We start from the raw sequence: 22980 nt of genomic DNA, 5'->3' as shown, positions 1-22980 counted from the left end.
AGATATACACAGTGCCATTAATTTGTGTTTTGCGTTTTTTTTTCTTCTGTGACAGCCTGAGTGACAACAACCTGACAGACACAGGGTTCAGAGACCTCGCTGAGCTCTTTACCAAACTACCAAACCTGGCCTCTGTGGCGTGAGTGTGCACTTCTTCTGACTGTGTTACCAAATGTTATCACATACCCAGCCTTTATTTGACAATAAAGGCTGGGTAAGAGGAATGATAAAAAAGAGACGGAGAGGTTAATAAGCTTGTGCTGACCGGTGAGCTGCCATGCAACTCCACAGGGTCTTTCTATGGGGTTACGGTTACATGCTAAAGTTAAAGTGGCAAGGCGGGCATAATTAACACCTCAGTAAACCTCACTGAAAATATACGTCATTATATGCCACCTATACCCTTTCGTTTGCCGTAACAGTGCCTCATTGAGAATAATATTCATCTCTAAACTTAAAGTGTTGATCAAATGCTATTGTGCCATTGTCTTTGTGAACCAATACGACTATGAGTATCTGATAAACAAATGAACACAAGGCATTAGATGTTGCCCTCATTTTCCATCCAGAGGCTAGTTAACCAAAGGAATTATTATGTGTGTATATTCCCTGCAGACTGGGTCGAAACAGCAGCTCTCTGAAGGGTGTTTACTCTCTCATAGAGAAGATGACTTCCTGTGGCAACATACAACAAGTCCATGCTGAGTATGACCTCATGCACACACGCATGCACGCACTCCCAAAGAGTTGACTACTATACTGACAAAAAATAAACAGTAGGCCTATATATTCCATTACTTTTGAAGGAGTCAGGAGTCATTCAATTGATTCTGCATAGAAAAGCAACATATATGTAATATTAATGAGATGGAGATATTGCCATAAGAATATTATTTTCCTTTTTTCTTTCAGTGGAATGAAGGAAATAAACATAACCTTCTCCCAGAATTTGGCCATGAGCAAGTGAGTTTGTTTGTTAGTGTTGTCTAATTGATGGGAAAAGTAATTAAGCATTTAATATCTCATTTCAATGGGAGTCAGTCAGTGTTATTAAGTACTGTCTAAATGCTTCATGGCTGTGGAGGGTCCAAGTGTCCCTGAGCAAGACCCCTCAATTGTATCTCTTGTCTATGCCCCACCCCACTCTTTCCCTCTCCATCCATCCTTGTAGCCATAAAGATGACTCTGGACCAACAGTTAGGTAAGCCATTAAGACAATAAACAAATGATTTTGAACTTTACGGTTTGAGTTCTGTAATGTTTAATTGGACTTGGGAACTTGCCATTGTGATTGTTTACTTCATCATTTGGTATAAAAACGTACCTCACCGGGATTCATGTCCATTGGAAATCCATTTCTCATGTCTCCATGTTCATTTTTATCATTATTATTATAATTATTACATGAGATTCAGTATCATTATTATGTTTCCAGTTTGCTGAACCAGTCATGGAAAAAAGGACAAATGCGAAGACTAAGTCAGTTACTGGCTCGGTGTCCTGTCCTCTCTCTCTTGGAGTAAGTAAGCATGGTAACCACATAACCACAACACAACTTCTGTTACATGGTGACTTTGTCTCACTATGACTAGAGAGACAAAGCAGAACATAATTTGTTTTCCTTAATAATGAATTAATTATTATCATAATCACACGATTATTACTAATGAACCCACTTTAGGTGGCTTAAAAAAACCTTAATGTCTGTTGCTCATTGTGCTTGTTATCAATGCCTTTGGCCATAGGGGATGGCCAAATGATGATTTTATTGTGGCTCTGTGAGCTTTATGGATGAGAGATTGGTTGTACTATGTTCTGGTTATTAATCAGGTAATGGTAGGGAGATGGTCCAAATAGTTAAAATATGTTTAACAATTGCGTAGTTGTGAAGCATACTTTTGCAATTTTCCATTACTTTTGCTTAATTGTGGAACCTAAACATCCACTGCCCCACCTTCTCTGGTCTCAGTTTAACATGAATCTACAGTATTAACTTATTCTGAGATTTATGTTCAAGATTATATATAAGTATATAAGAGTCAAATTCTTTAGTTTTGGTTCCTCAACTCAGCTTTGTAGCAGTAATAATAACCAATAATGATTAAAAGAAAGCTAATAATAATAAATAAAGAGAAGCAGCACCAATTAACTGTAACAAATAAATAATAATAGCAATAATAAAAATTAACAAAGAAATTATTTTTAAAAATCCTGTTAGGTTCAAGCAAGTGCTTGCTGGAAGTTGAGTCATATTCTATGAACCACTCCATCTCAAATGATTTTAAAATGGTGTCCATGGGCAGTGTCCCTTTGTATTACTATTTACTACTACAGTGCATGGACATGCTTACTAAGAACACAAGGTGTGGTGGTGTGTCTTTAAGTCCTGAAAGAGATCAAAGTTTTACCACCAATCTCAGGAGTGTCCATACTTTTTTCAAAGTGGGCAATATTTAAAAATATAAAAATACCGTAGGGCCGTCTGCATCTCCTGTTTTAATGTACCTTTGAACCATAACAAAGTCACATACATGCATCACATTACAACAGTGCAATGTCAAGTCTTTTGTTTGCCGTATAACTAAATGTAAGCCACTCATCTGTGCTGTGAACAAAACAAAAACAATTCAGCCTTTTTTCACATCTATGCACTGCATTTCTTTACGGTATGTATAGTCCAATAAATTGTCTTTTGTTCAAATGGCAGTGCAGCCAAATGTAACCAGGTGTGTCTCTACACAAATACAAATGTAAATAACTGAGAGATAGCCTATCTGCCCAGGTATACACTCACAAACTTAAATGTATGAATTTCACATGGTGGAAACTGGTGGGCCATAAATTATAAATTTCAGGAAGCCGCGGGCCATATATAAAATCTGTCCTCATGCCATGATTGGCCCCCGGGCCGGACTTTGTACATGTCTGACCTATTGTGTGTGTGTGTGTGTGTGTGTGTGTGTGTGTGTGTGTGTGTGTGTGTGTGTGTGTGTGTGTGTGTGTGTGTGTGTGTGTGTGTGTGTGTGTGTGTGTGTGTGTGTGTGTGTGTGTGTGCTTCACAGTCTGTCAGGAGGCCAGTTGGACGTGGAGACTCTAAGGACATTGGTCAATTTTGTACCCAGGCTCAACGTCACAAAAATTATGTAAGATTCAAACATTCATTCTACATTACTGCATAATGAATTATATATGGCATCAGGATTTGTCTTTTGGCAGAATTGGTACCATGATGACATACCATATCATATCATACTATACAACGGCATGCCAAGGCCACACTAAGCTGTGTCAGAAAGTTCTAATCTGTGTTAGTTTTATTGTTTGGGGGGAAATTAAGTTTGAAAAAACTATTAAAAAATCTTTACACACAACACACAAGAATGAACTGATTGATATCTATCTTTCCCAGTGTGAATGACAGCGGTCTAACAGTGGATGGCTTGATAGTGCTGACCACATTGCTATCTACATGTCCTACTGTGGCACAGCTCAATGTCAGGTAAACACACACACACACACACACACACACACACACACACACACACACACACACACACACACACACACACACACACACACACACACACACACACACACACACACACACTGCAATGGAAAATGAAAAAATGAGCATCGCTAACTGTGATTCTTCTGCCAGACTGCAGAGACCAGACCATGCGTCTGTAGTGTTTTCAGGACGGACGGACAAATCAAGGCCAGAAATAAGGAAACTCTGGTTCGTATTGATTGATTTCTAAATTATTTATTTTAAATGTAGCATCTATGAAATGTAATTGTTTCCAAATGGGGAAAGTGTAAGCTGAATGTAGAGCCATCATGCAAGGTGTCAGAATAATTATGATGATGGATGATACGGTGAGAATGGATTATAAAGTTGACATGAACAATGCCCATGGTGATGTTCATACGACTTGTATTAGTGATTGTAATGATGCGATAGATGGTATACTGATGATGTGAGATTGATCTTAAAAATGATGATGATGATGATGATTATGCGTTTTCAGTCTCAGTAGCTGCGGTCTGCTTCCTGATAACCTGAAGAGAGTGTGCGAATGTTTGGGACTTTCCTCTGACCTCACCCTGATTGAGTAAGAAACACATTGTATTGTACACACATGCATGCACGCATTGCACGCGCACACATAACATTTTTCAGTCTGTATACTAACCTTACCCAACACTTTTTCATCAGTTTGTCCCGTAACACACTTGGAAATAAGGGTCTGAAGAGGCTGTTGGACATCTTGCCTGCTCTCCCCAACATCCAGCAGATCATGTAAGACTCAGTTAAAAGGCCTGACTTCAAAGTCTACAAAGCCCAGAGTTTTGAGCATAGCCCTGAATTGTGATTGGTGGAGGATATTCATTATTTGTTCATGGTTTATTCTAGGGATGACTAATTAATCAAAAAATATGTCAAAATTGCAATATGAACTGTGAATTGCATAAGAGCGAGAGGACTTACTTATTTACTTACTTAGTCCATTAATCAAGTACAATTTAACTTATTGTCTCCGCCAGGCCGAAAGGCATGGCGAGAGAGTATGTTTTCGCCCCTGTCCGTCCGTCCGTCCGTCCGTCTGTCGGTCTGTGTGTGCTGTCTGTGTGTTACCAGCTAATCTCTGGCACCGTTGGCCCGGTCGCTCCGAAACTGTGCACACACACTCCCTGGATGCCAATTCAGAACCTCTACCCCAATTTTCACATGGGCCTGTTATAGCGCCACCAGGAGGCCGATTTGTGCAAAACCCTTTTTTTTTTACATTACTCCTACAGATTTTATCCAAACGTCATGCAAATCGGTTCACAGTATCTCTATAGTCATGTGATCAACACAAATCTGTCCGATTTCCCATATTCCATCCTCATTGCCTATGGTTGGCTTCCAAAGTTTGCAGGATTGGTCCGTTTTGAACAAAAAGCCTCAAACTATGCACGCAGCTTGTGATTTCCGTGAATTTTCACACGCACATTCCCACTAGGCCGAGGAAGAAATGCCACCCTTTTCACATTGGCCTGTTATAGCGCCACCAGCAGGTCTAATTTAGCAAAACACATTTTTGGAACAAAATGCCTCAAATCATGAATGCAGTGTCTGATTGCCGTGAAAGACCTAAGAATAAATGGCACCCTTTTCACATTGGCCTATTATAGCGCCACCAGGAGGCCACAATAACGTACCTGACCTGGCGGAGACCTGTGCTCCGAGGAGCACTTTTTCTAGTTACTGTTGTGTTTTATGCAGTTGAAGGCACAGATTGATTTGAAAAGTTCAGCTGAAAATAGTTACTGGAGAAAAGATTGTTTCATGAACAGAATTCAAACATCCATATCAATGTGGAGAAACAGATAATTTTAAGGTGGGTTTATCACCTGAACGTTTGAATTGAAAATACTTTGGAAATCGGCTTATTATTCCAAAAACAATGTCTGTGCAGGAGAATAGGGGTGACTGAAAGTTATAATTCCTGTATTTTTATAGTTCATTGTTGGTTTGGAGAGAGTTTTTCCCTCAGTATGATTTGAAATCAGATGTTTTAGGCCAAGGCACTCTCTCTCTCTCTTTCTGTATTTCAGAGTCAGTGAGAATAATATTACCATGGAGGGAGTCGTTATGCTGTCAGGTGCTCTCTGCTCCCATCACAATCTGACAGGTGTTGCCATCAGGTACTTATCTGTGTTTCTTCTGAGTGTAAAGACCAGAATAACTATGGTGTTGTTATTAACACATCACTTGTCAGACAGTCTCTGTATATGAACTGTGTGGAAAAAATAAGTGCCCTGCTCTTTGAATGGCGTATATAAGACATACCTGAACAAGAGTGTTTTGAAGTCGGGTTGGACACTATAATTGATCTAATAAACACCCATTATCTATCTTCTACCTGTGACAGAGGCAGAGACCAGGTGATCCTCACATTCTGTCCTATCAAAAGGTACCACCAGCCTCTAAAGGAAGTCTTTGGCACATTTAAATTATAAACCTCTGTTGACACAATCATCCACCAATCGGTCAGTAACTCTCTACCATTTTTCAGTGAAGAAGAGCAGCTCAAGGAGTTCAGGTAGGTTGACGGTTAAATTAATGCATTTGTACACTTTAGCCTCTAGTCTAGTTTAAGGTTGGCAAATAGACGCAGGGTGCAAGTTTGCCTAATGCCAGCCATATCATATTACATCCCCTCTTCCCTTTGGAAAACCATATAGACTGGATAGGACACACAGACATAGCTTGATTCTGGCTAGAGACCTTTTTTGATCGATTGAATACTTTATTAGTCAGAAATGTAAAACAGCACGTGGTACAGTCAGACATTAAGGCTAAAAGAATAACACAAAACAGTCCTGGGGACTTGTTTCCATTGTGGTCCTATGTAATTCAATTCATCAACAAAGCATAAAAAATGTACACAATAATACATGTCATCAACAAAAATTACAAACACTATATACAAAGGAGAAAAAAGAAAAACGACGGCAGTGAATGACACTTCCTTTAGATTTTACATTTACCTCCCCTTGTGGTCTCCTGAGAGATGTTTTGTCAGGCCAATTTTTAAAGAAAGAGTGGTACAGTAGAATCAAAATTTGGGTTGTACCAGATCATGGTCACTCCCTCTAGTGTTGTGGCTGTGGGTGTCACTCCGTCTGCCCTCAGTTTCCTGTCTCTCTGCTGTCATGTCTGTATGTGTTTCACTTCGTCTGCCCTGAGTTTCCTGTCTCTCTGCTGTCATGTCTGTATGTGTTTCACTCCGTCTGCTCTGAGTTTCCTGTCTCTCTGCTGTCATGTCTAAAGAACAAAGTAAAACATAATTGTATTTAATAGTTTTTCTCATGCATTATAGGATGACCCACAGCAGCATCTTGCCGTCACAAATAACCAAGCTCTGTGGAAGACTGGCCCAGTGTCCCTGTCCTTTGAAGCTGGAGTAAGCTGACCTGCCACACCCATGTAACATTGTAATGGAGGGAAGGGAGACACATACAGTAGTTTCATACTTGTCATGTTGTTTGTCCTCAGTTTGTCTCACAACCAAATGAAGGGTGAAACCATGAAGAACTTGCTGAAGGCCCTACCTAAGATGTCATCACTGCAGAGGATTGAGTAAGTCACGTTGTGTCCTCAGAGCCATGGCTTGTGGCCCCTCTCATTTGTATTTATTTTAATTGTAACGGAGGTAGACAATTCATGTTACATTTCTTAGTTTTCACAGTATACAGTACACCAGTACATACTCTTTGTTCAAACCACCAAAACCAAAATATAAATGTATAGAATGGAGATTCCAGTCATAGCAATGCTGTACTACCATGTCAAATATGGATGAGGAAGTAATGTATTCCCCGGGGCCTTTTTGAAGATGCATTGGTTATGGTATAAATATATAGCAATATCCATCATCGCTTCCTACAGCAAAGTCAGTGACTGAACATGGAATTGGGTACTTATGACCCATAGACCCTATTCCTATTCCTTTATATCAGACCCCCAAATTAATATGTATTTGACCCCAAAACTAAAAGATTTTTGGTTTTAAAATATTCGAAAATGTTCACATCTTTTTAAGATGTTTTTGAAAATACTCGCCTACCACTGTTGTATTTTGGCACATGCCATTTCACTAAACACACTTTTGTGTGTGATTATAAATGCACAAAGCATATTGTGCAATGTGCACTCATTCCTACATTATGCCAACATAATACCAACCTGTTCTGTCTTTTGCCCACAGTAGCTTCATGAAAGATAATGAAGTGAAATATTTTGTGAATTTTCTATCATTCCAATGTTTCTGTTCTATATTCCCAGCATTTCCTTTGTTAAGGCAATCCAGCTGCTGATATTTCCTTTCTGCACCTGATATTTCTTTCTGTGTAGCCTGAGCAACAGAAGCAACAGACTCACCCAACAAGGGGTGCTAGATTTGGTCAGCACCTTGTCTACCTGTGACAGGGTCTGTGATGTATCTGTCAGGTACAAATATTTTAAGTATATATTTATCTCTATATCACGTTAATCTCCTGTAGAATGAAGTGACAGAGTGAAAATTGGTCCGACCGACCATAGCTAAAAAGTCTATAGTCTAAGAAGTGAACGAGTGAATGAATGAAAGCATGTGGGCCCTATTTTATGGCGGGCACTCTGGGATGAGGTGCACTGGCATGAGGCATGTAGCAGACTGGTAAATTGATCGTTTCCCAAGCGCAGTGCTGAGTTTCCTCGCCTGAATGAGTGTTGGGTATTTTGGTGAACCGCTGTGCCATTTGTGGCTTGCTGTTTTGACAAGGTCAAAAAGCGTAGAGAGAGGTGCACACTCATCTTTGTGCAGTTATCCACAGATAAAATTCTCCACAATCACGCCTCATGTGTTATGCTTGTCTTGGCAAGTTGACAGTGTCAACAAGGATTTGGGTTGAGGTCTCATCACTTTGATGATATGAATACCTCAGTCATGAGCCACTGAGAATATTGAAGGCATAATATTCATATACAGTATAGGTTTCTCCTTCATAAAAGCCTGTTTCCAGACATCAGTGAACAGTTTTTAAAAAAAAAGAATGAGAAATGCTTCTCATTGTCATGAATTTTCTAGTATGCACTTGATGTTGTTTGCGGTGCTGTAGATTTGTTGTTGACGACATCCCACACAAGGACACCACTTTGTTCTTGGAAAAATGATCAGTACACCCTTATGTGGAGCACAGTGCACTGCTCTTAAAGGTAATGAAAAGTGATTGGTTATGACGATTGAATCCATCTAGAACAATCAACTGATTTTGTAATATTGTCGCTGTCAGGCAGAAACCTTGTATTTCCATATTTAAACTTGAATGATTTTTTCCCCCTTAAATTAATGCTCTTCTTTATCATACAACAGTGTTGCACGATAGTAGTGCAAATAGCAGATCTACAAGCTCACAAGCTTGTGAGCTTGTTTTGGACTTACAAAACAAGCTCACTTACAAGGTTTCCATCCAACAGCAACAATATTCAGCCTAACCAACCCACCTCACCACTTTATTGCGGGTGCCCTTCTCCAGTCCTGAAAAGACCAAAAGTCACCATGCCCCATCCCACTGTTTCTCCCAAAATAGGGCCCAATAAAGAAGTGAAATTATCACTTGTCTTTGTCCTTTGGTTTGTGTTTCTCTATGACATTTTCTGTCTGTGTTTCATTTCTTTCCACTTTGTCTGTATTTCTGTGTAACATTAGTTTGGGACCAAAGGAGCCGGCGCTCATTCATTTTGACCAAGACAGAAGATGTGATAAAACTTTAAGGTACTGTAGAATACAACAATTATGTATAATGGCAAGAATAAATGACAGTATATTTGTTTGTGTGCATGTTTTCAGAAACACGGAATATATACACATACTTGAAGCAGCGTTTTTATTTTTTTCATTTATATATATATATAACACACTCTCAACATTGATTGATTTACTTTTTGTATCTTTTATTCTCTGTAACTCCCTAACTCCTTGTTATTCTTGTCTCCCACTTCATTAATTCCTTGATTCTGTCTTGCACCCTTTTATTTCTCCTTCTCTCTCCAGTCTTAGAGACTGTAGCTTGGAACCCGACCACCTGACCAGACTGGCAAAGATCCTGTCTAGTTGTCACAGTCTGGGCAAACTGGAGTGAGTACACCAGCTCAGCTTGTTGTATATACTTCCCACAGGGTCCCACAGGGGTCTATACTTGGCCCCCTCCTTTTTTCCCTCTACCAAATCTCTCCCACAAAAATAGTCAATCTACAAAATCTGCTATTTTCGTTGGATGTTTGTCTATAGTATTTTCGCATAATGTTTGTCTATTATAACACGCCCAGAATAGGGATGCTTGGGTTCATGTGGTTAATTATTTCGATAGGAGAGCGTAGAGAGACAGGAAGCTGAGTTCATAGAGGGAGAAAAACGACACATGGCTCAGTCTAAAATCGAACCAGAGACGATGCAACAGTCATGTGTGCAATTGCAAATTTTGCCTATGGGTGGCAGTAGAGGAAAGGCCATGGAGTAACCAAAAGTCCTAACAACTGAAGGGCCATCCCTTGGGGCTCATGACGATTCACAGACATTTCCACGCCTGTAGATATTATGATGTTTAGGACCAAAGTAGTGAAAGAACATATATGAAAAGTGTCTTCATGTCATGATACTGTCGCAGTCACAGACTTGTCTCATTCATTGTAGTGTCTAGGTCTTGTGTTATGTATTTCGTTCCCTGGTCTAGTTTTCTTGGTTCTGTTTGTTTGCCCCAGCTGTATCTCATTTCCTCATGTGTATATTAGTCTTGTTCCCCAGTTAGCCCTTGTTGTCTTGTGTCACATGTTTTTAGTTTGTCTGAAATGTTCTTGTCTTTGTTCACCTGTGTCACCTGTATTAAACACCAGTCCTGGCTATTGAGCCTACTACCTGCGGCACTGTCTGCATTTGGGTTCTCACCACATCAGCATGTGACAGATACAGTATTTTGTCTCTCACTATTTCCTTTCATATTTTGCTCCTGCTGAAGCCAGCACATAAAAACGGACTTTTCCCACTTCCCACTATCAATGTCATCAAGAATGAAAAGACCGGGCATGGATGGCTGGCGTAGCGGTCCGGGCACCTAGGCTGCTAATGCCAAAAAAAAAGCCACACAAAAAAGAATGAAAAAATAGTGTATAGTATAGTGATGTGAAGGACTGTAGGCTGTTGGTGCACATGATCTGTTTTGTACTAGACTCTGATTGTTAATAATGACTTGTCTGGTATTTAGCATTCATTTTGTTGTTGATGCGTCTAGGTTGAGGAACAATTTGCAGAGTCCGCAACCGCAATGGATTGAAGATTTGGTGAAGCAGCTCAACATTGTTAACAGAAAACTTGACATCAGGTGAGAAGATGTGTGTGTGTGTGTGTGTGTGTGTGTGTGTGTGTGTGTGTGTGTGTGTGTGTGTGTGTGTGTGTGTGTGTGTGTGTGTGTGTGTGTGTGTGTGTGTGCGCTTACTCTAGCAGGAGCAGTTTTTCCTCACTTGCATAAACACAGTGGTTTATATCTTTATTTACATTATTAAAAAATTGTTAAATACCTATTCATAATAAATACTCTGCACTAGGGGTGTGCCGACACTAATTTCACGATATCGATACGATACACTATATGGCACTTTTTTTTATTTTTTTTATGAAAATATATGTATGGGGGGGAAAAGAAGCAAATGCATTTTTTTCCCCCAAAACGATACATATCGTCACGAAAACGTATCGCAATATATCGCGGGACGAAATGTCGGTACACCCCTACTCTGCACCATTAAATGCTTTAGTGACTGTTTACACTGTAACACTTTCTCTTTATTGTCAATGTCAGCATTGAAGAGTGCTGGATAACATCACAAGCAGCTGTTCGTTTGGTGTGCACCTGCCTGGCCATCTGCAGCAGCATACATACGATTAGGTGACACACACACACACGCACGCACGCACGCACACACACACACACACACATACGCACACACACACACACACACACACACACACACACACACACACACACACACACACACACACACACACACACACACACAAACACACACACACACACACACACACAAAGTCATTGTCAGTGTGTGTGGCATCTCCCTCCAAAGCCACACATAGCCTTTGGAATCACACTCTTGTATATCATTCATACTAAATCTGGCCTAAAAGTATTCTGTAGTATGCAGTATGTGCCCCTCCCCAAAAAAAATACGACAACAACCAACCAACCAGAATAACACAGGCAAAATTATTCAGTATGCAGTATTATTTCATTTTATTATAAGTTTTTGGGGTGTTTCAGGGTAAAATCAGCTGCACCTAATTACATGAATAATGAGTCAGTATGCCAAAGGGCAAAAGTCAACAGTATTGTCTGTGTTTTCTAAATTGTACACCTAAATCAAACCTAGTCACAATTCATTTTATTAGCTGCAGCTACAGTATGTGTGGCTATTATAGATAGACAGACAGACAGACAGACAGACAGACAGACAGACAGACAGACAGACAGACAGACAGACAGACAGACAGACAGACCTTTATTGATCCTGCGGGCTGAAATTCAGTTGTCATGGCATTACAGCACTTATGAAACACAGGACAGATGCAGAGACAAAAATAAGATACAGCTAGGAGTAGAAATAAAAAATAAAAGAAGAAACAAAGAAGAAGACAAAATATATGGGACCGACAGATTTCAAACCTGCCGAGCGCATCGGCAAGGACTCTAGTGCGGTGTCCGCCGTCGAGTAGTTCGGATATGCGGTTCTCCAGAACCACCGAATCGACCGATATGTATGTCCATATATAGGCATATATAGATATCCAGTTGTCCAGAACCGCCGATCCAACCAATATATGGGCATATACAGATGACATCAGGGATCTCCATATATGGGCACAAAAGGGACACAGACGGACGGGTACATACTTGACAAAGCCCCCTGCTATGACTCAGACATAGGCCTATCGGTCGGATTGGCGGTGCAACGTAGGTGTGAGGGGGCATAATAACTATAAATAACCATGCTTTCATTCACAGGGTAAGCCAAAATACCCTGCACTTGACTTTGGTCAAGTCTGCTGATCTCACTTCAATCAGGTAAAGTAAGATTAGTGAGATTTAGTTTGCTAAAGTTTGCATAATGCAAGCCTCACAACAAATGAAGTTAGCATATACACTTAACACAAGTTTGTACAATGTGTACTGTATGTGATATATCCACTCTCTCTCTTAACTCTTTTCTGTTGTCTGCTCTTGCCTCTAAAATAGCCTTGTGGACTGTGCAGTAGAAGGATGCCATCTAGTGGCTATGAACAGCATCATCCATAGGTGTTCTCTGCTGACAGAGCTGGAGTAAGTATCACATGGTTCCCTCTAATATAAAAAAAATAAAAAATGCTGAATTTCCTCTTAACTACTGTACATGAAATTTATCATCCCTGTTCTGGGGTGAACATTTGGCAAATATAGGCGATCTACAAGTTGCTACAATGCTATGATAATGTAACTAAAGCGAGAGCAGATGTGACTTATATTCATTGGAATGCCTTCTGAGGGCATTATTCAATTTCATTGGTTCTTGCGACTAAAAGTCACATCTGCAAAGCGACATATAAGCAACAGAAATGTCACTGTGTTTTATTACTTATCTCAATCAAATTTAAATTCTCTGCAAGTTGATTTTCATATGATACTGAAATTAATGCCAGTATTAATTAATTAATAGTTAATGTAAACTACTACTATCTTCTTTTGGCGACAGTAATGTTTAGCGTGACTCGTTGTCAATAAACTAGACATGAAATATCACCGTTACCTAAACCCTATACATTTAGTTAACGGGAGTCCCCCAGAGGTCCCCTCCTTTTTTCCCTCCACACTAAATATCTTCGCTGAAAGCAGCCGATGTAAGCTCACACATGTGAGCTTATAGATAGGCTATTTTTACAGAATGTTCGCCCAGAATGGGGACTCTAGGGCTCATGTGGTTAATATTAAATATTCCTTGTGACTCATAACAATATAGATGATAGTGTTACCTGTGTTTCCCCATGCAGTTTGTCTCACAACAAGCTGGGTAGAGATGGAGCTGAGTTCCTCTGCTCTGTACTGCCCTCAATGCCCTGTCTCACCGTTCTCAGGTAACACTTTTTATTTACTGTCACATTGTCATATATAAACCTGTGATGTGACAATAAAGATGTAAAGATGATTATGATTCTGACATTTTCATATTCAGGGTTATGTTATCAAGTCAATAGTCATGTTTCCATTTACCACTCTTCGGGCACATTTTTTAATATTACATAAAAAAAGGAAATTGCGGTGAAGGGTGAACTGGTTTCCCTTTAAATGTTGAGTAGGTACCTTGTTTTCTTACCTAGTTCGTCCTTTATGGGTGGTTGGTTACAGTAGAAGTGCTATAAGAATAGTAAGAGAAATACAGGCAAAATCATGTATGCGTCAACTTAACATCACCACCACAACCATGGACAGTATAGTGACTACAATGTGTTTGCTGTTTGGGACTGGGGTTCGTTTTCTTGACACAATCTACCCAACTATCTAAATATGTTGAAACGAGACAATAATAACTTAGATAATTACTTTTTGTCTCCATTTTCTGTATTTTACTAATTTTCTCATTGCATATTTTATTCACTTCAGCCCAGGTGATGGAAACATGACTTGTAAAATATGATATTTGTAAAATGTGCTCACAATTTATTTGTAAAAATTGTAAAAATGTGTTTGTCTATCTTGTAGTATTGGTTCTAAGGAGACCGGTGAGGATGTGGTTGTGTTACTGTCACAAGCTTTACTGCAGTCTACAGCCCTGCAGTGCTTGAAGTAAGAAAAACAATGTTTTTACAAACTCACTTCTTTTTTTTACCAGCACATTATTTTCACGCTTCGTTTCGTTTCTACCAACACATATTTTCACTTCCCGTGAATTAGCAAAATGACTTAAAACTGCCCAGACACTGGGTTTTCAGCTGGTTTCATGGCAAATAACACTCCCCATGCATATGACCACATCTGCCTTAACACAGGTACAATCGTTTGACCTACAGTTAAGTATGCTTTGTTTTAGAGTGACAGGGACGATTTGTACAGTCATCAGAATGAATACCAGCATAAAACAAAAAATACTACACAGTAATGTAGATAGACAGATAGACAGACCTTTATTGATCCCGTGGGAGAAAATCAGTCGCCAAGAGACAGCACCGCAGTTAGAGTTACAGACACAGAGTAAGAAAGATACTGTCAGATACAGCAATGCAAAGGGAAGAAATAACATGACAGAAGCAAGCACCACCAATAAAGAACACCAATATACAATAGTATACACTTATTCAAATAGCCTGCACTATGCAGAATAATAAAAAACACAAGGCCACAGTGTCACCACTGTATCCCGCTCAAAGCAAAATCCAGTACGTAAGCAAAAGATATTCACACAATATACCCCAATACTGTAGCCTGCATTGCAGAACAAAACAAAACAACCCACACAGGCACAGTTGTCCATACCATGACTCGCCCTAGCTCAGGCAATGTGTGTTGTCACTGTTGTTGTATCCTACTGACTCACTTGCCAGTGAGAAGCCCAGAACGGGAGGACGTAGGGTAGGGCCTCCGTCCTACTCCTCCCGCCCAACACTCTCTGCTCGCAGGTGCCGCCCCAACCCATAGGAGTACGTGCTGTGACAAATATCACCCTCCCCGCCCAGCTTCCCTACCCCGAACACAGGCCAATTGTGTTCCGAGATACTGTATATACGCTTGACAAAGCCGTGGTGGGGATATTAATGTTATTAATGAATCTTACGCGTTGCAATATTGCTGACACACCCACATAAGGAACACTAAATCCACAGTATCAGATTCCGCACACAGTATTTGGGAGATGTTGTTAGCCATTGCATGGACACTAGAAAACACTGCACTGGATAATTATAGGCTGAATGTGCTCGTTTGCCACCCCCAAGCTAGAGGCCTGAGTTAAACTAACATTGTGTAATAGTTTGGCTGTATAATCCTGCCATTTCTCTCTCTCAGTCTTTCAGGCCATGTGATCACTGACAAAGGAGTTGAGCTTCTGGCCTCAGCGTTATGTAAGATGGCCCATCTTCGATCAGTCAAGTAAGCTCTGTGTTGTGCATAAATAATATTGTAGTCAAGTTGGTACAGTATGTTATCCTACCATGCACATTTTTCTCATCAGTAACTGTACTTGTTCTTTTGTAATTTCACCATTTTTATGATTCACTTTATTGAATTTTATAATTGTATTTCACTAGGCCATTCGTTTAATTTAATTTAGTAAAACACTTTCTAACGCTGGTTTTTGAAGAGTGCTTAACATGGGGCTATACCGCATATTCAAAGCCAATAACTATTTCATATGCAATACTAATGCTGGCGTTACACCTGTCTATTCTAGTTTGTCCCATTGTTGTGGATGGACAGTGAATGGAATGCAGGCCCTGCTCACAGCACTAGGATGCTGTAGCTGTCTGGAAGAGCTGAGGTAACGCACACACATACTGTATACACATACACAAATGTCTTTCTCCCTCTCTGCTATTATTAATACTAATACTAATAATATCTGTGTGTGTGTGTGTGTGTGTGTGTGTGTGTGTGTGTGTGTGTGTGTGTGTGTGTGTGTGTGTGTGTGTGTGTGTGTGTGTGTGTGTGTGTGTCTGTCCGTGTGTGTCCAGTCTGGACACCGTAACTCTGGATGAGGACAGCAGAGTGTGTCTGGCACACAAACTGGGAAAGCTCATATCTTTACGGCAACTCAAGTAAGTAACAATCTAGTGCACCAGTTGTTCTCAACCTGTGGGTCGGGACCCACATGATTTTGGGGGGGGGGTCCCCAGATGACAGTGAAGTGACAATCTAAGGACTTTTGAAAAAAAGAAAAGACCATAACTGCATCAAAAGTAATCAACAAACCATAAAACTAGTCAAACATTGGCCAAATTGTCAAATGATATAAGAAAGAGGCAAACATTTTGAAAATAGAGATCTACAAGCTCACTACGCCAAGCAACTAGATGTGCTATTTTCATAATATTTTTCAAAAATATCAATTTTCAAATAGTATTGACCTGGCAGATTGGGTCAGTGTGTAGTGCAGGGCAGGCACACCATAGTGGGGAGGTGGATCGGTATTATCGTTGTTGTATCTCCCATCTTCCTGATGGTTGCAGTCTACAGTAGCAAACTTTAGCCTCTGTGTTTTCCAGTCTGAATAAGGTCATCAAAGTGTTGGGACCATCTGAAGAAGAGGTTATGCTGGGTCTTCTAACTGCTATGGAGAAACTCCAACTCATGGAGGAGATACAGTAAGTCAAACGCACGCACGCACACACACACAGAGTCAGTCAGTCAGTCAGTCAGTCGGTCAGTCTGGTCGGTCAACCGACCTTTAGTTGGGGGAAATTCAGTTGTCATGACTCATGGCAGTACTGCAGTAATTGAACACAGGACATACAGAAAAGGAGATACAACTAGGAGTACATAATGCATGCTTGAGGATTAGTAATAGAGCACCAGAAACCAGAAGATTTAGGTATACAAAACTCTTGCTAGGCCCTCTTGGATTGCCTGGGAATTAGCATGGTGAAAGAGCTGGTGAAAAAACAATAAAAGGATCTTAAAATCTCTGCTCTCCATCTGGTCTTGCACTTGCTATAGGTGTAGATATACTGTAAGTGTGTAGTCAAAAGTGCATTAACAGTATTTAACGGGTATAAACCCCTTACAGTACAGTATATGTAATGTACAATAGTGTCATGAATATGGATGTTAAATCAACAGAGTACAAAAGTTGTACAGCATAAGGATCAAGAGCGTAATAAGCGTCATTTGTCAACTGCCTTATAACTCACATGCAGCTGACCAACCAATGCAAGCTAAAGACATATCTTCCTGTAGGTTTACACTGCAATTTGTCCTATCAGCACAGCCAAAGTGAAATGGTGGGCAGACTCGAGATTTGACACCACATGCGACCTCTGCTTAACCTAGAGCCTCAGCCATGGATCTGTGTCGACCATGGACAGAAGTCATGGCTGAGGAGACACTGGAGTTTATCTGGGTGCAATGGAAGTACAGAGCGGAAAACGTTCGGTGACCTTCAACCAGGGGCATGCGAGCAACATTTTCAATGTTTTAAGACAGCTCACACACAATCTGTGAATTAAAGCAGGTCTGGAGAGTTCCTTGTTGATAGTAATGTTAATGTATTGGCCTGGTACTGCATTTACAGGGAAGTACATTTGGTGTGATAAACAAATCACACAGCATTTGTTGTTGCCCTGTATTATCCAACCTTGGGCAAAGACATCTCAGATATGTTTGGACACTGACAAATGCCCGCCCAGGTGATAATCTATATAGTGGATATGGATATGAAATCTGGTTGATGAGTATTTGGACATGTGCTGGCAGGTTGGAGGGCTGGAGAATGGCTGAAAGAGGGGTTGAACAGCTGACCAGAGTCCTTCCGACCTGGACAGGTCTCAGGAAGATCAGGTGGGTTAGGTCATCTTCATCAGTGAGTCAGATACAGTCATGGACAAATGTACTTGAATAGAAGAATATTGCCTAATTTGTGTATACAAATTATAATACAATATAACATCTTACAATAAATATTTACAAAAGCTTTTTACTGGCACTAAACATAATTTCAGTCTTTACCAAAGTTATCAGAGATGCATGTACATCTGCTCATAATATTATAATAATAAACTTATTTTATAATGTGTGTGTGTGTGTGTGTGTGTGTGTGTGTGTGTGTGTGTGTGTGTGTGTGTGTGTGTGTGTGTGTGTGTGTGTGCGTTTGCGTGTGCGTGTGCGCGTGCGCGCGTACGCGTACGTGTACGTGTACGTGTACGTGTACGTGCGTGTCCTTAAGGCTTTCAAATAACGGTATCAGTGACCAATCAGGAGAAAAGCTGCTTCGCGCACTGAGGACATGCAGTCAACTGGAGGAGCTCAAGTAAAGAAATGATTATTAATATTCAAGATGAGTTTTCACATACATTGTTAACAATTACAGTATAAGAAGAGTCCAATGTCAGAGTTATGCAGTCTTATCTCAAAAACCACCTAGATTCTCATGGGTATTTTTTCTCTCCTGAGTTCATTTTGCTTCCCTGGTAGTAATTTTCTTCTCCATTTGGGACTAAGATCAAATAGCTTTCCGTCACAAAATTATCTGGGGCTCTGCTCTGTTCTTTGATTTACAATAGTTGGGTGGAAGGTACTATTAGGGATGCCACAATCAAGTGTTGCCATTTGCTATATTTTAATTAGTTTTTGCTGATATTGAGGCCCACTCCCAATCCAATATATTTTCCTAGATAAAACAGACGCAAGGTGCTGGCATAAGGTACTTATCCAGTTTAGATAATGCCTGACGCCTCTCGCAACACTTGCATCACAGACATTACAAGTAGCTGCTGGACTGCTTTCACTTTCAGTTACCAAATCATCCAAAACATGTTCTTTTGCCATCTGCCATGCTTGTTCTGTAATGATAAATGTCTATAATTAACATAGCTACTAACAGTATCATTGCTGTTTTGGTGTAAGCTTTGCAGCTACTGTAATTTGCTGATGCAATGGTAGACAGCATTTCCTTGTGTTTCACTAGTCTGCACTCTAAACTGAAACATTGAATTAGATTTTGGTCAGTGATGATCCTTATTGTTGAAAATAGATGGCCAGAATGTCCACTTCACAGTACAGTATCTCCACCTTTGCAGACAGCAGAGCTTTAGCTGCTGCTAAACAGTAAACACACAGGATTCTTTCTTTTTTTCCCCAGGCTTTTCTTGCCTTTATTGATTGTTATAGTACAGTATAGAGAGACAGGAAACTGGGAGAGAGGGTCAGGGACAGGGAGTGACATGCAGCAAAGGTCCACATGGCCCGGGAATCGAAGCAGGGACTCGATGTCAGGCATCAGAGCATACAGTACAGTATGTGATAAGTGTCTTAACCACTCGGCTATCGGCGCCCCAACACACAGGATTCTTCCTCACTTATGTAGCTGTGGGTATTATCCGTCATACGACAGATGACTTAGATGGAATGCAATGCCGTAAAATGCACATTATACTGTGTATTGATGTGGCTGAATATTGCTGATCATGCCAATCAATTAAAATATACCTTTGAGTCAGATTGAGACATTCCGACTGTAGGTACAGCACTATACATGTTAAACTTATTCTGCACATGGTACATGATCTGTACTTAGAGGATGATGAATGATTATCTCCACTCTGTTCCAGTCTGTCCAGTAATGGTCTCAGTGAGCTCACTGCTGCTGTGATGGCCCTGATTTTACCTTCACTAACACACCTCAGTGTGCTCGAGTAAGTGCACACACACACACTCACACACCACACACACACACACACACACACACACACACACACACACACACACACAGACGCAGAGTAAAAACACATACCTTTTCCTGATATTTATCCTATATTGTCACGGTAATCTAGGAGTTTAAGGTTCCTTTTTATATCCTGTGTGTGTGTGTGTGTGTGTGTGTGTGTGTGTGTGTGTGTGTGTGTGTGTGTGTGTGTGTGTGTGTGTGTGTGTGTGTGTGTGTGTGTGTGTGTGTGTGTGGTTTTGTTGTTTTGTTTAGTATATCACAGAACTATCTAGGCTCTAAAGGGTCTATCAGTCTGTCCACAGCACTAGTCCATATGAAGAACCTCACCAGGATTCAGTGAGTTTCTTTTCAGCATGTTGGTTATTCATACAGTATGAATGAAAACACACAGTACTGCCATCAGAACTAATTATAATTTTCTTTGCATGGCTTATGTGGTGTGTAATGAATATTCTTCTACTTTGTCTTTCAGTCTGACCTCGATTGGGACTTCCAATCTTTGCGCTTTAGCAGCCAATCTAGCCCACTGCAACCTCATACAGGATGTGAGGTAAGAGGGAACAGGAAACTGAGTGGTGAAATTAGACATCTTTCTGATGCTAAATGTTCATGCTGGAAGTACCATTTTAAAATGTTGTATATATTGGCTCTTTTCGACTACAAGAGCTAAGTGTGCCGTGCCGTGCCATCTAACGTATTTCACAGGTTCTGGATTTGTTTCCATACACTACGGCTTGGTTTCATTATATAGGGTTCTCAGGACCTAATTTGGGCCCTGCTCCCAGGAGGTGGTACTAACCCTGAGTTCTGGAATAGAACCATAATGGAACTGGAAACGGAAAAAATAATAAAAAATACAGGAGAACTTCATGGGTTCTGGAAAGTTTCAGGTTATGGAAGGTTCTGGGTTACCCTTCGTAGTCAAAAAGAGCCACATGTCTCTTTTTATCTCTTGACCTATGCTCCCCCTCTTCTGTTCTTCAGTTTGGGCTGGAATGGATGTGGGGATGATGTGGCAGAAGAATTGGCCAACGTATTACCTCTGTGTCCGAAACTAACTAGACTGGAGTAAGTTACACACACACACACACACACACACACACACACACACACACACACACACACACACACACACACACACACACACACACACACACACACACACACACACACACAGGCTGACCTAAGTTGACCTAAATTGCTGCCATGGAACTAGCAACAGATCAACGGTAGAATGTTGTGGTTGTGCTGGGGAATTCCCAGTTTTTAATGTCTGTAACTGAATGAGTGGATAGCAGAGCACTCATACGCAAACACATGCATGCACAGACACTCGTGTCTAGTGGCTAGAAGACATCGCCTAATTATGTGTGTTTAATTTTCCCAGTCTAGAGGCCAACAGTTTGAGTGTTGTTGGAGCAGAGGCTCTGGTTAGAGCTCTACAGTTCTGTCCTTCTCTACAACTCATCAGGTAAATTACTGCAGCTTTAATTTGTAGCTGTTCAGAATGTGGGCTTTTGCATTGCCAATCAGATGAACAGAAGTCCTACAGTACCACAATGCCTTTCCTCTTTAGGCTGTGGAGGAACAAGATCTGTGACGGTGATGCTGTGAGACTGGCACTGAAGGACAGTAGGCTCAACTTCTCCTCTGTATTGTACTAGACGTGAGGTCATCACCTGCCTGAAATCCCAGCCCTGATTGATTTCAATGCTGGGACACACTGAAATTATATTTGGGTAGTAGGAAGGATAAAAATTACTTAAATAGTAGCAACAGAGTTGCTTCAATTTAGATTTTTAGTTTTGTTCAGTTTTTTTTTTATTTTTAAACTAAAGACACAAAACTAATAGCCTACTGTGTGCCAAGTGTGTATTAATTGTTTTTACTGTATAGAGGTGTGTGGAGAAAATTGCACTTTTGTTTTTACGGTAGTGAATTGCACTGTATTGGAAGGTCTCAGCCTCTATGAATAGTATCCTCTAAAAAGGAGACAGGCTCGGATGCATCCGATGTTTACAATAATTGGAGACCACACTCCTCAAAAGCAACATACACCCACAAACTCTCAGTAAAACCATGACTCCAGAGGAAGGTCTGACACAGTCTTCCTTACTCTTGGTTATTTCAGGTAGTGGTCTCCATCCATTTACGTATTTATGACCGGGTTTTTAACAGTTTTTATTTGGCTCTAATATCTGAGTGATCTAATAGTTGATGATGGTATAAATTACTTCATTTTGGGGGACTGTGTTCTATCAGAAAGATTGTGTATGTACAGTATAGTTTTCTTTCTATATTTTGTTGCATGATAAAGAATGAAAATCTACGGCTCTACAAGCTAGATTGTTTATTTTAACTATTTTTCGTATTTTAAATTTTTTTGAACACTTGTACCTTTGATGACGTGCCAATATTGGGAAGTCAGATTGAAAGTGGTTAAAGGAACACCCCCCCCCCCTTTTTTTTACCTTACCATATCTCCCTACAGTATATTTGTCCTTACTCACTTTTGTGTCTACTCGCTTTGTGTCTCAGAGTTGGCTTGTTCAAGGACACTTTGACTTGATGCCTGGAGGAGACAGTGATCGAAAACCGTTCCTGAGCAACTGTATAGGAACCGATAGCATGCTAAAATAGTAGCCAAACTAAAATCTAGTTTGAGGTCCCTGGCATTAATGTGAAATTATGGTACTTTTTTTTGCGCCATCGACAGCATGCCTCTGAGGCACAAATCGAGTAGACAGGTACTAAAGTGTAATGTTGTACTGATGGGGTTGCTGCATTAAAATGATTTGTCTTCTTCTGACTCAGTTGACTTGTACAATCATTTAATAATGCTTACATCATGCAAAAGGTTCTGGAGGTGAGATTAATACACTTGTTTTCCTTATTATTGTTATTCATGCTGATTTATACTGAAACGTCGGTCAATGTTGTCAATTAAACGCAATAACAATGGGTCTGGACTGTAATACTGA

General features: G+C 40.3%; 1 protein-coding gene across 4 annotated transcripts in view; it reads left to right on the top strand.

Moving 5' to 3' along the window:
* Nucleotides 1-22808, top strand: part of nlrc5 (NLR family, CARD domain containing 5) — a 39871-nt gene extending 17063 nt beyond the window's left edge. For 2 of the 4 annotated variants that reach the window (XM_080436991.1, XM_080436990.1), the window contains exons 16-51: nucleotides 56-139; nucleotides 616-705; nucleotides 913-963; nucleotides 1172-1201; nucleotides 1436-1519; nucleotides 3063-3143; nucleotides 3410-3499; nucleotides 3659-3736; nucleotides 4029-4112; nucleotides 4217-4300; nucleotides 5602-5691; nucleotides 5913-5960; nucleotides 6063-6089; nucleotides 6870-6953; nucleotides 7046-7129; nucleotides 7904-7999; nucleotides 9240-9305; nucleotides 9585-9668; nucleotides 10819-10908; nucleotides 11386-11472; nucleotides 12601-12660; nucleotides 12832-12915; nucleotides 13620-13703; nucleotides 14329-14412; nucleotides 15628-15711; nucleotides 16013-16099; nucleotides 16293-16376; nucleotides 16824-16922; nucleotides 18031-18114; nucleotides 18500-18583; nucleotides 19884-19967; nucleotides 20252-20335; nucleotides 20472-20549; nucleotides 20984-21067; nucleotides 21387-21470; nucleotides 21576-22808. In XM_080436991.1, the coding sequence (XP_080293117.1) occupies nucleotides 56-139; nucleotides 616-705; nucleotides 913-963; nucleotides 1172-1201; nucleotides 1436-1519; nucleotides 3063-3143; nucleotides 3410-3499; nucleotides 3659-3736; nucleotides 4029-4112; nucleotides 4217-4300; nucleotides 5602-5691; nucleotides 5913-5960; nucleotides 6063-6089; nucleotides 6870-6953; nucleotides 7046-7129; nucleotides 7904-7999; nucleotides 9240-9305; nucleotides 9585-9668; nucleotides 10819-10908; nucleotides 11386-11472; nucleotides 12601-12660; nucleotides 12832-12915; nucleotides 13620-13703; nucleotides 14329-14412; nucleotides 15628-15711; nucleotides 16013-16099; nucleotides 16293-16376; nucleotides 16824-16922; nucleotides 18031-18114; nucleotides 18500-18583; nucleotides 19884-19967; nucleotides 20252-20335; nucleotides 20472-20549; nucleotides 20984-21067; nucleotides 21387-21470; nucleotides 21576-21663 (2848 nt within the window). In that variant the 3' untranslated portion in view covers nucleotides 21664-22808. The remainder of the gene's footprint in view (nucleotides 1-55; nucleotides 140-615; nucleotides 706-912; nucleotides 964-1171; nucleotides 1202-1435; nucleotides 1520-3062; nucleotides 3144-3409; nucleotides 3500-3658; nucleotides 3737-4028; nucleotides 4113-4216; nucleotides 4301-5601; nucleotides 5692-5912; nucleotides 5961-6062; nucleotides 6090-6869; nucleotides 6954-7045; nucleotides 7130-7903; nucleotides 8000-9239; nucleotides 9306-9584; nucleotides 9669-10818; nucleotides 10909-11385; nucleotides 11473-12600; nucleotides 12661-12831; nucleotides 12916-13619; nucleotides 13704-14328; nucleotides 14413-15627; nucleotides 15712-16012; nucleotides 16100-16292; nucleotides 16377-16823; nucleotides 16923-18030; nucleotides 18115-18499; nucleotides 18584-19883; nucleotides 19968-20251; nucleotides 20336-20471; nucleotides 20550-20983; nucleotides 21068-21386; nucleotides 21471-21575) is intronic. The other 2 variants (XM_080436992.1, XM_080436993.1) reach the window with 2 other exon arrangements.
* The last annotated feature ends 172 nt before the right edge of the window (nucleotides 22809-22980 follow it).

Source organism: Gymnoscopelus braueri (genome assembly GCF_963280865.1).
Source record: "Gymnoscopelus braueri genome assembly, chromosome: 9".
NCBI lineage: Eukaryota > Metazoa > Chordata > Actinopteri > Myctophiformes > Myctophidae > Gymnoscopelus > Gymnoscopelus braueri.
Note: the sequence above shows the minus strand (reverse complement) of the source record. Positions and strands in the feature narration are given on the sequence as shown.